Raw genomic sequence first — 19,756 nt, 5'->3', positions numbered from 1 at the left:
TTCGAGAATTCCCCAGCCAGAATTCTGGGAGTTGAAGTCCGCCAGGCTTAAAGTGGCCAAGGTTGGAAACCCCTGATCTAAACTGAGCATGTGAAATAGAAAACTCGGACGGCTGTGTAGAACAGTGGAACAGAACGGAGACCTGGCCAATCCTGAGACTAAATAAGGAAGGACACAGAACCTGATTAAATCTAAGACCATTCATGGATGAGCAAAAAATAACCTGTGTGAATACATACAATGGATGGCTAACAAACAACTTAATGGAAAGGCTTACTTTGCAGTTATGAAGTGATTTACAAATATTACTACATGAAAAGAAGATCACACCAGAATGAATATGTGGTGGGATAATTCCACTCCAGACCAGCACTAGTATATCAAAGAAAAACAGAATGGCCAGAAGGACATGGGTAATGACACCCAGCAATCATTCTGGTCATTCTGATGGATGAAGGTACTGAAAAGCCAGTGTCTGGAGATAACATTCCTGGGCTTAAAAATCATTGCAGGTCTCAACCTCTCCCTTCCAGACAGGGAGCAAAATTGTAATAATGTTCAAATTTAAATTAATTGAAAATTACTGGTCAGAATCTAATACAATGTTCTGCTTAATACTATAAGAAGAGAGAGGAAAAGGGGCTAATTAGCCCTTTTCCTCCACGGATGGACTTTAGCGCCTAATATTTTCTCACTGGCTTTCATTTGACAGGTGAAAAATATGATGTATGATTGTCCATTCATTCTTTTTTTCATCTGCAGCAAAATGTAAATGGCTAGATCACCTAACATTCTCTGTAATTTTAATTATTTTCAAGTAGGAATGATTAGACAAGTGGTAAGTTTCAATTCTATTGGTGTAACCTGAATCGAACCATTGTTAGGTAAGCAAAATAACTCTTTTAAGATGTATCTTGCTGGCTGGAGTGATGGATGAATAAGAGTGAGTGGGGAGAGTTCACTTAAAAATGAATGAGCCAAAGACCTATATAAATGTTGTGTGTTAGAATCTAAACAAGATATTGGACATTATGGATTAACTTCAACCCTGAAGCTGACCTGACTGAAGCCATTTTGACCATGTGCTTCCTACCATAAGATTGATTAAAGTTCTGCTCCAATATCAGTGTTAGCTTATTTATTCTGGTTTTTCAATGTCATAGTCTAAGAGCAGGAATGGTCTTGTCACTCATCCTTCCAGTGGTAATGGTATTCAACCTAAGCACCATGGGTACAGGAGCAGTATATGGAGATTGTAATTAGATTGAAACTTTTTATTTATTTATTTATTTATTTTTATTTTGTCACACAGTATATATAAGCATAAGCATGAAATAATTATATAATATATAAGCATATATATGAGTATGAGTTGTAATAACTATATTAATTGGATATAATGAAGGAAAACAATAGGACAGGAACGGTAGGGCACGTTTGTGCTCTTATGCACGCCCCTTACAGACCTCTTAGGAATGGGATGAGGTCAATGGTAGATAGTTTTTGGTTGAAGCTTTTGAGATTTTGGGAAGAGACCACAGAGTCAGGTAGTGTAATCCAAGCATTAACAACTCTGTTACTGAAGTCATATTTTCTGCAATCAAGACTGGAGCGGTTAACATAAAGCTTAAATCTATTGTGTGCTCGTGTATTGTTGCAATTGAAGCTGAAGTAGTCTTTGACAGGAAGACTACTTCCTGTCCTACTACTGTCCTACTAATAGATGATTCTATGAGTTAAACTCATGTCATGTCGAAGGCGGCGTAGTTCTAAATTTTCTAAACCCAGGATTTCAAGTCTGGTGGCATAAGGTATTTTGTTGTATTCAGAGGAGTGGAGTACTCTTCTTGTAAAATATTTCTAGATATGTTCAATTGTATTGATGTCAAAAATGTGGTATGGGTTCCAAACAGTCGAGCTGTATTCAAGAATTGGTATAGCAAATGTTTTATATGCTCTGGTTAGTAGTGTAGAGTTTTTGGAGAAGAAGCTACGCAAGATTAGGTTTACAACTCTTAAAGCCTTTTTTGCGATGTAGTTGCAGTGGGCTTTGGCACTTAGATCATTTGATATAAAAACTCCAAGGTCTTTAACAGGTGGGGGTCATCAGTAAGGTAATGTCCATCAAGCTTGTACTTAGTGTTTAGGTTCTTTTTTCCAATATGTAAGATTGGTGAGTGGCAGCAAGTAACTCCATTAATTATTCTAATTTTACTTTTTTACCCTGTCCCACTCTATCCTAATCAACACCCCACCACCCCTAGAATAGCAGGATAATAGGACTCATTTCCAATAACCCCAATTTGGACATCACTTTGGTCATCCCATTAAGAAGGCAGTATAATTAACTGTTGATTTCTCTGGACACTTGTGCTGAAATTGGTGGTCTTTTTATTAAGTTGCAAGCTATTCAATAAACTTATTTAATTGTTGAAAGACATTGTGTTGCCTGCTACAGTTTCTATGGCCATCAGAGAGAGAGACAAATCCCAACCTGGTTTAGGGGTGACCCAAACCAACAAACCATAGTCTAAGCTGAGCAATGAAATTACTAGGACTAGAGCTATATTTCAAAACAAGGGTGTCTTCTACTTTTAAATATAATGTATCAGGTTTAGTCTTTTTGGGTTGGAGAGAAGAAGAAAATATATTTCTTTTTGGTCTGTTTTTTTTCAGCCATCCGGTAAAGTACTCTATTCATCATGATCCCAACTTTATTTTCTTGAGAGGCAGTAGCCTTTTCCAAATACAATATCATATGAATATGCTGCAGGGGAAAAAATCCCAGTGGATTTTTAGATTGTTTTATTAGATTTATTTATTTGCTTAAAAATAATTTATTAGATTGTTTTCAAGCAAAAAAGTTATCTTATTAAAATCTCAATGGGCATCCCTTTTTATTTATTAGATTGTTTTCAAGCAAAAAAGTTGCTCTTATTAATCTAGAAATGATTTTAGAATTTTAAGGTAAGCTATCACAATTAAACATTTTTTCTGGCAAAATACACTTCACATACCTAAAAAAGCAATGTTCTTTTTGATTTCAAATACTCTCTATGGGGGTGAAATGCTCCCGGTTCGGAAAAGTCCACCCCCCATGCCCAGGGTTTTTTGTTTTTTTTTACTTTTAAAAGCAATTTTTCTTCTGCCGAAAAAATGCTTTTAAAAGTAAAAAAAAAGCCTCTGATGATTGCGTGGCTCAGCTGAGATTATCAGAACCCTTTAAAAGCATTTTTTCTACAACCTCTTCAGCCAAAGAGGTTGTAAAAAAAAAGCTTTTAAAAGGCTCCTCTGGCGATCCCAGCTGAGTTGCCTGATCACCAGAACCTTTTAAAAGCATTTTTTACAACCTCTTTGGCCGAAGAATTTGTAAGAAAAATATTTTTAAAAGGTTCTGGTGATCAGGCAACTCAGATGGGATCTCAGAACTCTTTAAAAGCTTTTTTTCCTCTGGCGATCCCAGCTGAGTTGCCTGATCGCCAGAACCTTTTAAAAGCATTCTTTACAACCTCTTAGGCTGAAGAATTTGTAAAAAAAAGGTTTTTAAAAGGTTCTGGTGATCAGGCAACTCAGCTGGGATCTCAGAACTCTTAAAAAGCTTTTTTTCCTCTGGCGAACCCAGCTGAGTTGCCTGATCACCAGAACCTTTTAAAAGCATTTTTTTATAACCTCTTCGGCCAAAGAGGTTATAGAAAAAATGCTTTTAAAAGTAAAAAAAAAAAAGTTGACCACGCCCACCCAGTTACATTACTCCCCCACACCAAGCCATGCCCACATAACCGGTAGTAACAAATTTTACATTTCACCCCTGCTCTCTATCAATTTTTTCCCCCTATAACAACAGTGCTGCCTTGAACTAGCTTTACTTTAGCCACCTAAACACGGAGAGAACTTTTTCTCTTTAATAAGAATTTAAAACAAATAATCCCAAATCCCAGTGGGTCTTGTTAAAGTCACCTCATAAAATTTTTACACTCTTGTATGACTTTGGAGAAGGAAATGTTGACCCAGCAGTTTGAGCTCACACTGACTAATGTCGCCTTGGGGAACAAGATTGTCAAAATTCATGTGCTTCGCTATTTGAAATGGATATAATACAGCCAATTATGATACATCACTGCAAACAGTAGCTAATGACAGATGATTTTTCAGACATAATAATCTAGTTTTCAAGTAAACAAAATTATAAAGGCTATATACTATCCGGAACCTTAGCTGCCTACCTAATAAAAACCACCATCAAATCAGTATCATGGTTTTTAGATTCTGGAAGGCGCAAATCTGTGTAGTTCTCTTGTTTAGCTCAGTGACAGATTACAGAAACCTGATAGGTCAGCAGCTTCATTTAGGGACTGAACTATTAGAAATTGCAGATGGAGAAGGGGAACATTTCAATTATTCCTATCATACAAGCTGTATTGCAGAGGTTTGCTATGCTGGCTGGAGAATCCTGGGAGTTGAAGTCCACTAGTCTTAAAGCTGCCAAGTTTGAGGACCCCTGCTGTATTGTGTAGAAACTACTAACTCTAAAGGAGACACTCTCAGCACCAACAACGGCTGCATAATTCTGTTAAACTGTTATGGTTAAACTGCTTACAGTAGCTACAACTCTTGTACTGTGGTCACCATTAACGTTCTGTATTACTTTAGATCTTTGTTAGCTACCAGTTCATGTTACAGATAACAGAGTTGGAAGGGACCTTGGAGGTCTTCTAGTCCAACCCCCTGCTCAGTCATGAAACCCTATACTATTTTAGACAAATGCTTGTCCAGTCTCTTCTTTAAAATTTCCAAGGTTGGAGCAGCCACAATTTCTGGAGACAAATCATTCCACTGATCAATTGTTTTAACTGTCAGGAAATTTTTCCTTACTTCTAAGTTGATTCAAGGTTTTGGATGGGAAATAAAGTTCCAAATTATTTGGAATTAGAGCATTTGTTTTCTCTCATCTATATTGAGATCCGTAAAAGGTAATTTTCTAGCTGTTTTTGGAAGAGAACTGGAAAGCTTTTCAGTAGTAACAATCAAGCCATGGAATCCTTTCTCCAGATATGGTAACCTAAACACCACATTTAAAGTACTAGAAAAGTTGCTGTTCTCTAAGTGGGATTAATCATTTATTTATTTGATTTATATCCTGCCTTTCTTATCAGAAGCACTGATCAGACCATTTCAGCTAAGGTTAATGAGAGTAAGACTCCAATTGAGCCCAGAAATATGGTCATATCTCAGTCCAGTCATTAAGTGAGTCACTACATGACCATGACCAATTTTATGACCGTTTTGTGCCAGTTGTTAAACAAACATTACAGTCATCAAGTGAAGCTATTATATCCTATGGATGTTTTTTGCCAGAAACCACAAATGTATTCATTCCACGGGAGCCGATTTGTGATCAATAAAACAGCAGGTTGTTAATTTTAATGGATCTTGTGTACTTTGACTGTTCATCTTCTAGATACCGATATATTTATATTTATTTTTAGCCTGTCCTTGTTGGCGTAAGTAACAGAGCTTTCCCTTTAATCCAATTAAAGTGTAGTGGATTTTATTATGTTTTTCTTATATTTTGTTGTTTTACTATTGGTATGCTGCCTAGAGCCCTTTAGGACAGGATGGATTATAAGGACCACCCGTTAATTAATTATTTTCTGGCAGCTATATTCATCTCATTGATACCCAAAGAGAAATATAGTCTCACATTTCCAATCAGTGATCCAAGCCTACTTCTGACAACATAAATGGGTTTGTGGGGAAAATTGTGCTGCCTTCTGTACTGCAAGCAGATGAAAATATCAGCTCAATAAGAGCAACTCTGCCTTTGGAATACACAATGTTTTAGGAGATCCACAAATGCTTTTGAATGTATTAAGAACTTGTTATGTGACATCCTCCTTCATAATGTCTTTACAAATTACAGAAGTGCTTAGTAATTGCTAGGAGATTTGCAAACACCAAGGAAACAAAAAGCCCACGTGTTCCCTGCTTAATAAGCTCCGTCAATAAAAATGAGGGCTGAAGAGCATTCATCATTACATTTATGGTATACAGTGATGGAAACATGAGTTTCTGGTAAGTGAGTTGTGACAGGATATGGAAAAACTGTGTAGCGCATGATTTCCCAGACAAGGTCCCAGTGTCTTCTCTGTGCAAATTCTGGTAAGAAATCTATCAACATCCTGGATGAAATTCACAGTAAGCTGTTTTGAGTTTTAGGCACATTTGGAACTATACAGAATTTCTTATGAGTACTCTCACAAAATGGATGCCATGAAGTTTGTGGCCGCTCACAACTCACTTACTAGAAGGCAAACTGGAGGATGGCTACCTGCCCTCCCTCTTCTATGTTGCTCTATTTTTCTTGGGGGGAGGGGGGGCAAGTGAACAAACTAAGATTAGGCTGGAGTCAGCCACCATTTTGATTTCCTAAAAAGGCTTCAAGATACACAAGTGTTCTATGAAAATAATGCAGAAGACAATTTCCTATATATTTATTTTAAAATATCTAAAAATAAAGTCAGGACAGAAAGTGAGCCCATTGGTATCTGTTGTCACTAGGTTGCCTACCCTTTGTGTAAATTCTCAATTCAACTATCCCTAATCTGGTATATACCAGATGTACTGAGAATACAGTACAACTCTTTAGATCTTGAGTCATGACTATTGGGCCATATTAATTAGGAATCCTGGAAAAGTTTGGATTTACTTATCCACAAATCTTTAATTACTAATTTTCTTATAAAACAAGTCTGTAAACTTTAGAAATACTTTCACAAGCCCATCATGAATAGGAAAGAATACCCAAAATACCCAATATTTGAAATACATGAAATTGCAGATTTCTTGCACTTATGAAAAAAAATATTTTGCCCCAATCCTACAGCTACAACTTTTCCAACTGATGGATGTTCAGACTCTGTTTAATAATCTGAAAGGAAAAAAAAACTGACTAACTCTGAAGACAAAGTCTTCTACAATTAATTTTTACAGTAAAAAATCTGTGCCAACTTCAAACCTAATAAAACATAAATTAATAAATACTTTACATAATAGACTTTGAACTATTTGAAAACAATCCTGTCTCCACATAATCTCTACTTTTCCCAGAAAAACATACCCAATTTTTTCAACTACATCTCTCTGGATATTCTATAGCTCATCATACTAGCCCAAGAAGAGGCAACAAGGCATGCTTCATATTTTTAGAGTCACAAATCTTATAATACTTGAGTGACCATGCTAGGTAGGATTTTGAGGATTAACAACATTTTATAGCTTCAAGAGACACTATTCTTGTTCTCATTGTTACAAAATTCCTGATTTCAGCAAGTTTTTCATATGAACTCAGATGCCCAGATTTCAAGTCCATCAACAAAATTCCAGTATGTCTGAGGTATGAAGAAGGTATATACTATAGTTGCTTGGTTGCATGTTCTCAGGTGCTATAAATCATCTCTTAAAACAGCAAGAATAGGAAATAAAGATTTTACATAAGTATGGATTATAGAGGATGCATTTTTAAAAAAAATAAAGGCAGCTATATTTTAAAAAAACTATTGATAAGAATCCAGCCAACTTATCAGCTGTTTTAAAATATTCTCCATTGTAGCTTTGCTGTTTCCAGAGGTACAAAACAGATCAGCATGTCAATTGGTTCCTTACTACATTACATTAAAGAATATAAGGAACAAAAGTAATCTCTTGTAATCTCGCCTCAGAATTAAAATCTATTAAATTAAGCAGAAAATTAATTATAGAAAAAATCAAAAGCCAACGGTACTAACATTTGCATTTATTCAACTTTCCTAGGTCATATATGTTTATTTTAAAAAGCAACTCATTAAAGAACTATGAGTAAGCATCCAAAAGATAGTGAAAATAGCCTGTTAATAGATTAGTTTTTACACAGTATGCTGTTCACACTTAACACAGAAAGGAGCATTCCATTTTTATAAATGCTTGTAAATTTAGAGTGGATGAATCGGAGACATAGCAGTTTTCTGTAATGTCTCCAACTCTGAGGAATTACATCCTTTTAGCTATGGTTTTTAAGGATGTTTTTACACATTGGATTGTGTAATTCATCCCAATGGTTTTTAAGGATGTTTTTACACATTGAATTGTTCTGGAATGGCTTTGGATGAGTTACTGTTGTCTTGCTAGAGTTGGCTGATATTTCATTACTGTATTTATGCTATTATCTGTGACATGTAGAGTAATATTGATTATAATTTGTGTTCTGGTACTTTTGGTTAGGGCTTTAATTTTAATTTTAATGTCTATGAAAAGAACAAACCCTAACCAATAATATCAGAACACAATTAAATTATGTTGATGTTGTACAAATTTGATTTCCATGTGTTATTATTTATCTATCTGAGTTACACTGTGGGTGTTTGTTGTGAATGGGGGTGGTAGCATATAAATTCATATTCATACACACATATACATGCTGCACAGTAACGTAGAACTGTCCTGAAAAGATTTGTGAAATAGATTTCACTGGCTTAAGAAGACACTGGATTTCAGAAATTATATTATATAAAGAATTTGGGAATGAAGATCATCTATTAAAATTCTTTTTAAAAATATATATGCAGAATCAGTACTTACTCCTTGTTTTTGTTCTCAGTACAAGAATGGTAAAGAACTTTAACAGCCTTATGAATCTCAGCAGGCCTCATAGGAGATGACAGCTCAGGTTCAAGTAATGTAAAAATGTTTTTGGAAACTGAGTTTCCTGACGTTTCCACCATCAGTGTGTCACAATTCAATACCCAGATCTATGGATAAAAGACATTCTTACAAGTCACGTTTTAATGAGCTTAGTCCACATAAAGAATTTCATGTTCAGGTTGTTTATTAGCAAGCACAAATAGAGATACTGTAAATGAAAGTGAATGAAAGTGTAACTATTATTATGCACCAGAATCAAATTCCTTGTGTATCCAATCACGCTTGGCCAAGAGAATTCTATTCTATTCTATTCTATTCTGTTCTATTCTATTCTATTCTTTTTCCTTTTCCCAAATAAAAGACTATAGAGGACACTACTACTACTACTACTACTACTGACCCAGTTTTGGAGTTCTGATGCTTGCCCACAATCCTTTGATCACATGACCCATTTTGGTCACGTGGCAACTGGCTCACCTTTACAGCCAGTTGCTGCATTACCACAGTCACATGACTGTGATTTACGATGGGTTGGGGTATTTTTTTGGGGTTTTTTTGCTGGTTTCCAGCCTTTTTGGACATTCCAGCAAAGAACACCCATTAGAAATACATGGGTTTGCTTAATGACCACTGCAAAAAAGTGAAAAAATCAGGTCTAGCTTACTTCTTAAAAAAAATTAACACAATTTTATTGATACTGTAAATCTGTATCTTTAGCTTTTATATTCTGGTTTTCCCATTGAATTTGCTTGTGAGAAGGTGGCAAAGGTGATCACATGATTCCAGGACACTGCAACTATCATAAATATGAGTCAGTTGTCAAGAATCTGAATGTAAATTACGTGACCATGGGAATGCTGCAATAGTCGTAAGTGTGAAAAATGCTCATAAGTCCCTTTTTCAATGCTGTTGTAACTTCAAACGGTCACTAAGTGAACTGTTGTAAGTTGAGGACTACCTGTATCAAAACTCTGAAAGAAAAACAGCAGGTTGTTAATTTTAATTTTAATGGATCTTGTGTACTTTGACTGTTCATCTTCTAGATACCGATATATTTATATTTATTTTAAAAAGCAACTCATTAAAGAACTATGAGTAAGCATCCAAAAGATAGTGAAAATAGCCTGTTAATAGATTAGTTTTTACACAGTATGCTGTTCACACTTAACACAGAAAGGAACATTCCATTTTTATAAATGCTTGTAAATTTAGAGTGGATGAATCGGAGACATAGCAGTTTTCTGTAATGTCTCCAACTCTGAGGAATTACATCCTTTTAGCTATAAATTTGTCCCAATGGTTTTTAAGGATGTTTTTACACATTGAATTGTTCTGGAATGGCTTTGGATGAGTTACTGTTGTCTTGCTAGAGTTGGCTGATATTTCATTACTGTATTTATGCTATTATCTGTGACATGTAGAGTAATATTGATTATCATGTGTGTTCTGGTACTTTTGGTTAGGGCTTTAATTTTAATTTTAATGTCTATGAAAAGAACAAACCCTAACCAATAATATCAGAACACAATTAAATTATGTTGATGTTGTACAAATTTGATATCCATGTGTTATTATTTATCTATCTGAGTTACACTGTGGGTGTTTGTTGTGAATGGGGGTGGTAGCATATAAATTCATATTCATACACACATATACATGCTGCACAGTAACGTAGAACTGTCCTGAAGAGATTTGTGAAATAGATTTCACTGGCTTAAGAAGAGACTGGATTTCAGAAATTATATTATATAAAGAATTTGGGAATGAAGATCATCTATTAAAATTCTTTTTAAAAATATATATGCAGAATCAGTACTTACTCCTTGTTTTTGTTCTCAGTACAAGAATGGTAAAGAACTTTAACAGCCTTATGAATCTCAGCAGGCCTCATAGGAGATGACAGCTCAGGTTCAAGTAATGTAAAAATGTTTTTGGAAACTGAGTTTCCTGACGTTTCCACCATCAGTGTGTCACAATTCAATACCCAGATCTATGGATAAAAGACATTCTTACAAGTCACGTTTTAATGAGCTTAGTCCACATAAAGAATTTCATGTTCAGGTTGTTTATTAGCAAGCACAAATACAGATACTGTAAATGAAAGTGAATGAAAGTGTAACTATTATTATGCACCAGAATCAAATTCCTTGTGTATCCAATCACGCTTGGCCAAGAGAATTCTATTCTATTCTATTCTATTCTATTCTATTCTGTTCTGTTCTATTCTATTCTATTCTTTTTCCTTTTCCCAAATAAAAGACTATAGAGGACACTACTACTACTACTACTACTACTGACCCAGTTTTGGAGTTCTGATGCTTGCCCACAATCCTTTGATCACATGACACATTTTGGTCACTTGGCAACTGGCTCACCTTTACAGCCAGTTGCTGCATTACCACAGTCACATGACTGTGATTTACGATGGGTTGGGTTTTGTTTTTTGTTTTGTTTTTTTGCTGGTTTCCAGCCTTTTTGGACATTCCAGCAAAGAACACCCATTAGAAATACATGGGTTTGCTTAATGACCACTGCAAAAAAGTGAAAAAATCAGGTCTAGCTTACTTCTTAAAAAAAATTAACACAATTTTATTGATACTGTAAATCTGTATCTTTAGCTTTTATATTCTGTTTTTATTTCAGAATTTTGATAGTTGCCTTGAGTAATAGCCGGAGTAAAAAAATATGGATTATAACCTAACCACTCATTCAAATCAAATAAACCCAATGTCTTTTGTCTCTCATGACTTACGATGGAAATTCCGGACTCCTTTGTGGTTATATGTCAAGGGCTACCTATACCTAGTTTTTAAAGCTCATGTGCTCTCTGGAAAATGCCAGTTACTAGCTTTCTTTTTATAGGAAAAAAAAATCATTTGGTTGTTTTGTTGAAAGGTAAAACAGAAACAAGGATATTTCAAGGCTTCTATAAAAACTTCTTGCTGTTATTTCGGAACTGTAGAAAATGTGCTCTCAAAATTAAAACAGAACTGCTGGCTTCACCACTGATGATGAAGTCCTATTATAAGTTGGCAATGTTCCCTATGCCCCCATGATGGCTGGCTTCCATATCCAACCAGAATTTTATTATCGGTGTTGAAAAGATAAAAAGGAATCTGCTTAGCCAGGAGATAAGATCAAGTTATATGGTTGGAGAACTCTGAAATTAACCAATGGAACTCTTTTTAGAAAAAGAAAAGGCATTGGTTTATTTGATTTGAATGAGTGATTTGGTTATAATCAATTTTTCTACTCTGGGTAATACTCAAGGCAACTACAGGTAGTTCTCAATTTATGACCACAATTGAGCCCAAAATGTATATTGCTCAGTGAGAGATTTTTTTAAGTGAGTTTTACCCCATTTTGCAAATTTCCTTCCCACATTTCTTAAGTGAATCACTGTAGTTGTTAAATTATAAACACGTTGTTAAGGTAATCTGGTTTTCCCATTGAATTTGCTTGTGAGAAGGTGGCAAAAGGTGATCACATGATTCCAGGACACTGCAACTATCATAAATATGAGTCAGTTGTCAAGAATCTGAATGTAAATTACGTGACCATGGGAATGCTGCAATAGTCGTAAGTGTGAAAAATGCTCATAAGTCCCTTTTTTCAATGCTGTTGTAACTTCAAACGGTCACTAAGTGAACTGTTGTAAGTTGAGGACTACCTGTATCAAAACTCTGAAAGAAAAACAGAATATAAAAGCTAAAGGTACAGATTTACATTATCAATACAATTGCATTAAAATAATTTAAGAAGTAAGCACAGGATAACATTGCATTCCACAATCTGAGAACAATGCAGGAAGAATACCCTGGCTTGCCTAACTGTTAGTGCGAACTTCTTCAAAAGAGTTCCTTCAGCAGATCTTAAAAGCTGGTTAGGTCTCTAACAAGATGAGGCAATTTCTAATAGACAACACTAAGACATGTGACTTACCAAGATATAGACTGTGCCATCCATTCCTTGGATGCTGAACCTAAATGTGCTTCTAGAAAATGTGAGTTCCATGAAGCACTTGGCTACAACAGTCTGTATAAAGGAATACCTGTTTTGGAGCCGAAAAGACAATTATATATAAAATTTCAAGAAATACCATTATTTGAAAAACAAAGAAACATTCTACGCCCAGTAACTCATTCTAGTAATTAACCTTTTTAAACCAAACTTTTTAGGGCCCACTAGCTGTATTTTTAAAGGGATGCGGTGGCTCAGGGGCTAGGACGTTGAGCTTGTCGATCGAAAGGTCGGCAGCTCGGTGGTTCGAATCCCTAGTGCTGCCGTGTAACGGGGTGAGCTCCCGTTACTTGTCCCAGCTTCTGCCAACCTAGCAATTCCGAAAGCACGTAAAAATGCAAGTAGAAAAAATAGGGACCACCTTTGGTGGGAAGGTAACAGCATTCCGTGCGCCTTTGGCATTAAGTCATGCTGGCCACATGACCTCGGAGACATCTTCGGACAGCGCTGGCTCTTCAGCTTTGAAACGGAGATGAGCACCGCCCCCTAAAGTCGGCAACGACTAGCACGGATGTGCGAGGGGAACCTTTACCTTTACCTTAGCTGTATTTTTAGTTCATAAGCTGAACTAAAATTTTAGTTCATAATTCTGGGATTTGAAGTCCACAAGTCATAAAGTTGCCAAGGTTAGAGACCCCTGTCCTAGGATGTGCTGGAGCACATTGTTGTGGCAATTTTACACCCACTTAAAACAGGGAAGAAAATGTTGCCCTCATCAATTTGGGAGAACTGAAGCTGTAAATAGGTTTCTCAGGGCCAAATTCAGCTAGCAGTCTGCCCATTCGTCTTCTAATCTAGGACATTCTCGTCTCATCCTCCACTTCTCTTCAGGTCTATCAAAACAACACTGATAGGACCTAGGGTCCCAACCTAAGGCTACATTTGACCAAGTCACATTTTAGCATTTTCTAGTAGCATTTCTAACTTTCTTGGGACTCCACTGGGCAGCAGCAAGTGTGAAACAGCGGAAGAGAAAAACAAGGAATTTTCTTTTCCTATTGGAAAAAGACAGGTCAAGAGAAAAAGAGGCATGCATAAAACTCAGCTGTGGTCAATACACATGAGACTTTGGTGATAAAACTGGTTCTTCAAATGGATTTTTTTTTACATTTAAGACAGAGTATAATTAAGAAATTACTGTCCAAAGCAGTTCTTTTAAGCATAGCAATCCATTTGTTCTCCTGCCCTCATATTTCCATCCTTCTTCCATAGTTACAAAAACACTTTTTACCTACATCGTAATAAAGTGCCACATCTATTTAGAATCAGAATGGGTAGAAGACAAAGTACCTTAGATTAATGAGAGTATGCACCAATCTTATTAAAATTGCCTGCCCTGAGTATATACAGGACCCACAGTATGAAGAAAGCCAAGTGTCTGACAACAACAGAATTTTCAGAATTATTTTTTATTATTGTACATTTAAAAGTATGCAACTACAATTGCATTGCATTCCTGTCAGAAGCACCAAGGCACTTCCAGATTGAAAACATTAGCTGGTAACGTCACCGTTGTCCAGCGGATGCCCAGTTGGGGCTCCTTTCATGTCCCCAGAAGGAGCTGGAGCAAAGGACAGGAGCTCGCCCCATCTCACGGCAGTACTCATCTCAAACTCAGGCTTGCTAATCTCAAACTCAGCATCCTAACCACATGAGCCACAGTGCTCCTGTACAATTGCAGTGACTCTCAGAATACACTTGGCCATCACTACATTTTTGATGTCCAGTGTGATGCAGGCATAAAAGAAATGCTAGAAAACCACCACCACCCTTTATATACTGATGGCAACAGACTACATTCTGTGATTTTTTCCCCCCTTCAGAATGACATGTTTTAGTCAAATGTTACCCTACAATTAAAAAAGCAGAAACTTTAATGAATCCAAAAGCTGCATAGGCTAGAAAGTGATGGCTAGATACCAGCTTTTAATTGGCAATTATATGATTCATGGCAGAAATTAATTAAAGCAACATTAGGTTTGCATAATGTGCCACTGATTAACCCTAACCCTTGCTACAGCAGCAAGTGAATGATTGGGTTGGGGACTTATTAATTCTGTTGTAAGCATACTGGAAACAATGATTTTACAAGGGCATTGTCAAGATATTAAAAGCATTTTCAAGAATAACCAATATGAAAACCTGGGTGAATCAGTCTAGAAAGATAGAAAATACTTCTGGTTTTAATAAAAGGGTGGATTTGGTTTTGTGGATACAGCAAGAGTGAACACTCCTCTACTTACTTTGTTACCAGCTATGAAAATTGCCCAAACCTTGTTTGGAAAGAAGAGTGAGCAACGGAGCAACCATATTTTCAAAACTATGAAACAGGCTCAAGGATCTTTTAAAAGTTACATGAAAGTGTTTTTTTAATTGCCAAAATTTTATAAGAATGTTCAACAGTGCCAAAATTTCTATGTTCTTAGGTGAAATCTCATAAGATCTGGGTCATTTATTTATTTTTAATTATTGCTTTCTTTTAAATTAATGTTCTAAGTTCACTTATTTACTGGGGGACAACTTATAATGTATGCAGAATCACACCATGGTGCCTGCCATTTAAAACTTTGATTGCTGATCACTGCACTATGAGAAAAAGCAATAAAATTCAATCTTTTCTAGTTACCTCTTGAACAAAAGGGCAAGATTCAGACTTTTGGAGCTATAGATGTGGTCAAAAGTATTGGTATCCTCTACTTTTTCCCAAAGAATCCCAATTTGCCATGAAACAAGTTGAAACAAGTAAATGGAATCCACCATTTTTTATTCTATAAAGCATTTGATTTATGAATAATATATTCCTATAAAGAATAAAACATGAAAATGGCACGGCATAATTATTGGTATCTCTTAGAAGTTAAAAGCCATTATTGGATTTAAATGAGGGGTGCCTATACTTTCAGCCAACTCTGTAACCCAGAAGAGAGATTGTGCCTTTAAAATTGGACATTTGAAATCTAAGAAATTGATATAGAGTCATCTAATGGTCTCCAAGATCTTTGATTTCAATGTTTATATTCCCTAATGTCATAACCTAATTACACAACTAAAAGAGAAAGAAAAACAGCAGGAAAAGCAATAAGTATATTTAGTGAAAACACAATTATCAATTATACTTAAACTATACACAGGGTTTTGAATTAATTTTCCCAAAGAGGAAATTACACATAGCATTTGACAAGCCATACCATTTTAATATAGAAATACATGATACTACCTTGGTATTATGCAAAAGCTGTCTTCAGATGGCCGAATAAGCAATTCTGTGAAATAGTATTTTATGACACCTAGGAGGGGGGAAATGAAATCTTTGTACTGTATGAATTAATGTACAATGACAACACAACTTAAGTCAGCATGTCATGAAAACATAACAAGGAAACAAGGAACAAGTTTGAGGACATAGAACTAAGTAGCTAAGAGAAGAGCCACATGGAACTAGGCCTAGAGAGAACACTAAAATGGAGAAAGGGATTCAAATAAATATTAAACCTGTCTCTGCTGCCAACATTGCAACAATTTCTATCCTATCCAAAATAATTTCTTGTGTACCCATGTCAAACAACAAAATGTTTCCCCTTCCTTGTATCCTTCCTTCTTTCTCAAGCAGACCTACTACAAACACACCAATTCCCTTACAAAATAAAATCAACTAGGAAAGTGTTGAAAATTTTAAATTGTTATCTCTGGTAACCCTTAATGGACTTTTGCTGAGTGATAAGGTTTTTTAGGTTTTATTTATCAGCAAGAGATGAGGTAAAAGAAGAGATTGTGTGTTGCATTTTAAGACAAAGTGATAAGTTAACTAAAATTATTTATACTTGCTGTCATGAAGGAAGAAGCCACTTTTTATATATTTATTTTCTTTTCTTTTTAACCATATTCTTATTTTCTTTTTCCGTCTTTTCTATTTTTTAAATTATTCTTTTACTTTTTTAGTTTGTATCATTTTTTAAAAATTCATTGTAATGCTTAATAAGTTGAAATGATGCTTCAAATATGCTGAAAAGCATTCCAGGATCAAGTGATTTTTCATTTGCAAAAAGACAATTATTCAAAATGATGAGTATATTAATTCAGCGCATGGCACACCATTAAACACATCTTATGTAATCAACAGCGGGAGCAGGTTATAAATCCCATGCTCCTTTTCAATTTTCCAGAGGCACCAGGTTGACTACTGTTGGATGCTAGGCAACATGACTCTTTTGAGTCTGGCTCTTCTTAAGAATTACAATTTGGAGCTTTCTTAAAAGTTATCCGTAAGCACAGATGGAGGGATCTCTTTTCGCCTAGGCCTGACCTTGTCCCTCTTCCGACATGGAGCTGTGCAATAAATAAAACCTTAAAAACGTTAAAGTTGTTAAACTTCTGCATGTCAGTCATTCACTAAAGACCCGAGGAGAGGATGAATTGGAAAAAAATATGTGGCCATTTTGTAAATATTTACATTCTGCTACACTTTCACATTTCAGGGATGCTTGTATTATTCAAATGCATTATTAATGCGTACAAAATTGAAACTGTTCCCAAAAGATTTTAAAATTAGGCTTTAACAGCCCAAGCAAGCGATGTATGTACGGTAGCTTTTCCTCAAACCGGACCACCTGGAGACATATGTATTTCTACTCCCGCCCCCCCCCCAATTCCAGATGGCATTTGCAGAAATCTCTGGGAGTTGAAGGCCATACTTTTTAAAAAGTCACTAAGGTTGGGGTAAAAACTTTTTGGAGAGTTTTTGCTCATCCGTTCCTAATGTATCAAGTGCTTTTTACTTTTTCTACAGAGACAACTGGTGAGTTGAAGTTTGTGTGGTGTGTGTGTGTGATTTCTAATGTCTCCCTAATACTATTCAATGTCTTTCTTTTTCCCTTCCTCAGCACTACCTTTGTCAAGAACTTCAAAGTACCTATAAAATTGCTCACACTGAGAAAATAACCCTTCCAATATTTTCTACTTCAGAAAAACTGTATGAAGAGTAACCAAGTTTTGCTTTGTAAACTGAAATCATGCAGAAAGTTTTGCGATATCCTTTTTATTCACTCAACCTCTTTCCATTACCAGCCCCCAGCCTTTGTTTTTCTTGTTCTGCTACATATTAAAACACAAAGGGGTGTTTGCTCCTACATCAGGGGGAGCGGGATGACCCGTTGCAGGGACGTGCTGAGGAGTTTAACGGTTATCTATACGATAAAATCGTTCAGCTTCGGGATGGTTTGGACCAAGATTGCGGTGATACGGGTGAGACGGCTGAGGGCGGTCTTGGTGACATTGTATGGGATGAGTTTGACCCTGTCGCTCCCGAGGACATGGACAGGTTGTTGGGGAGGCTAAATGCCACCACATGTTTACTGGACCCGTGCCCCTCCTGGTTGGTGCTGGCCACGCAGGAGGTGACACGAGGCTGGCTCCAGGCGATTACGAGCGCTTCTTTGGTGGAGGGAGTCTTCCGCCGCCTTGAAAGAGGCGGTGGTGAGGCCCTCCTCAAGAAGCCTTCCTGACCCGCTGTTTTAGGTAATTATCGTCCGGTCTCCAACCCGCTTGCGGCGAAGGTTGTAGAGAGTATGGTGGCATATCAGTTTCCTTGCACCTGGATGAAACTGTCTATCTAGACCTGCTCCAGTCCGGTTTCCGACCCGGTTACAGCACGGAGACGGCTTTGGTCGCTGGTGGATGATCTCTGGAGGGCCAGGATAGGGGTTGTTCCTCTGCCCTGGTCCTATTAGACCTCTCAGCGGCTTTCGATACCATCGACCATGGTATCCTGCTGCGCCGATTGGAGGATTGGGAGTGGGAGGCACCGTTTATCGGTGGTTCTCCTCCTATCTCTCCGACCGGTCGCAGTCGGTGTTGACAGGGGGCAGAGGTCGCCCCGAGGCGCCTCACTGAAACAAGTTGAAACAAGTAAATGGAATCCACCATTTTTTATTCTATAAAGCATTTGATTTATGAATAATATATTCCTATAAAGAATAAAACATGAAAATGGCACGGCATAATTATTGGTATCTCTTAGAAGTTAAAAGCCATTATTGGATTTAAATGAGGGGTGCCTATACTTTCAGCCAACTCTGTAACCCAGAAGAGAGATTGTGCCTTTAAAATTGGACATTTGAAATCTAAGAAATTGATATAGAGTCATCTAATGGTCTCCAAGATCTTTGATTTCAATGTTTATATTCCCTAATGTCATAACCTAATTACACAACTAAAAGAGAAAGAAAAACAGCAGGAAAAGCAATAAGTATATTTAGTGAAAACACAATTATCAATTATACTTAAACTATACACAGGGTTTTGAATTAATTTTCCCAAAGAGGAAATTACACATAGCATTTGACAAGCCATACCATTTTAATATAGAAATACATGATACTACCTTGGTATTATGCAAAAGCTGTCTTCAGATGGCCGAATAAGCAATTCTGTGAAATAGTATTTTATGACACCTAGGAGGGGGGAAATGAAATCTTTGTACTGTATGAATTAATGTACAATGACAACACAACTTAAGTCAGCATGTCATGAAAACATAACAAGGAAACAAGGAACAAGTTTGAGGACATAGAACTAAGTAGCTAAGAGAAGAGCCACATGGGACTAGGCCTAGAGAGAACACTAAAATGGAGAAAGGGATTCAAATAAATATTAAACCTGCCTCTGCTGCCAACATTGCAACAATTTCTATCCTATCCAAAATAATTTCTTGTGTACCCATGTCAAACAACAAAATGTTTCCCCTTCCTTGTATCCTTCCTTCTTTCTCAAGCAGACCTACTACAAACACACCAATTCCCTTACAAAATAAAATCAACTAGGAAAGTGTTGAAAATTTTAAATTGTTATCTCTGGTAACCCTTAATGGACTTTTGCTGAGTGATAAGGTTTTTTAGGTTTTATTTATCAGCAAGAGATGAGGTAAAAGAAGAGATTGTGTGTTGCATTTTAAGACAAAATGATAAGTTAACTAAAATTATTTATACTTGCTGTCATGAAGGAAGAAGCCACTTTTTATATATTTATTTTCTTTTCTTTTTTAACCATATTCTTATTTTCTTTT

At 36.3% G+C, this 19,756-nt stretch overlaps 1 protein-coding gene across 1 annotated transcript in view; it reads right to left on the bottom strand.

The window, feature by feature from the left end:
• Positions 1–19,756, bottom strand: part of UBE3D (ubiquitin protein ligase E3D) — a 65,185-nt gene that overhangs the window by 14,012 nt on the left and 31,417 nt on the right. The window contains exons 6-8 of the mRNA XM_058175847.1: positions 19,076–19,145; positions 12,619–12,727; positions 10,497–10,666 (exon numbers count right to left, since the gene is read on the bottom strand). Coding sequence (XP_058031830.1) covers positions 10,497–10,666; positions 12,619–12,727; positions 19,076–19,145 — 349 coding nt within the window. The remainder of the gene's footprint in view (positions 1–10,496; positions 10,667–12,618; positions 12,728–19,075; positions 19,146–19,756) is intronic.

The sequence above is a fragment of the Ahaetulla prasina genome, chromosome 1 (genome assembly GCF_028640845.1).
Source record: "Ahaetulla prasina isolate Xishuangbanna chromosome 1, ASM2864084v1, whole genome shotgun sequence".
Lineage (NCBI taxonomy): Eukaryota > Metazoa > Chordata > Lepidosauria > Squamata > Colubridae > Ahaetulla > Ahaetulla prasina.
The sequence above is the reverse complement of the archived record's forward strand: the minus strand, read 5'-3'. Positions and strand labels throughout refer to the sequence as shown.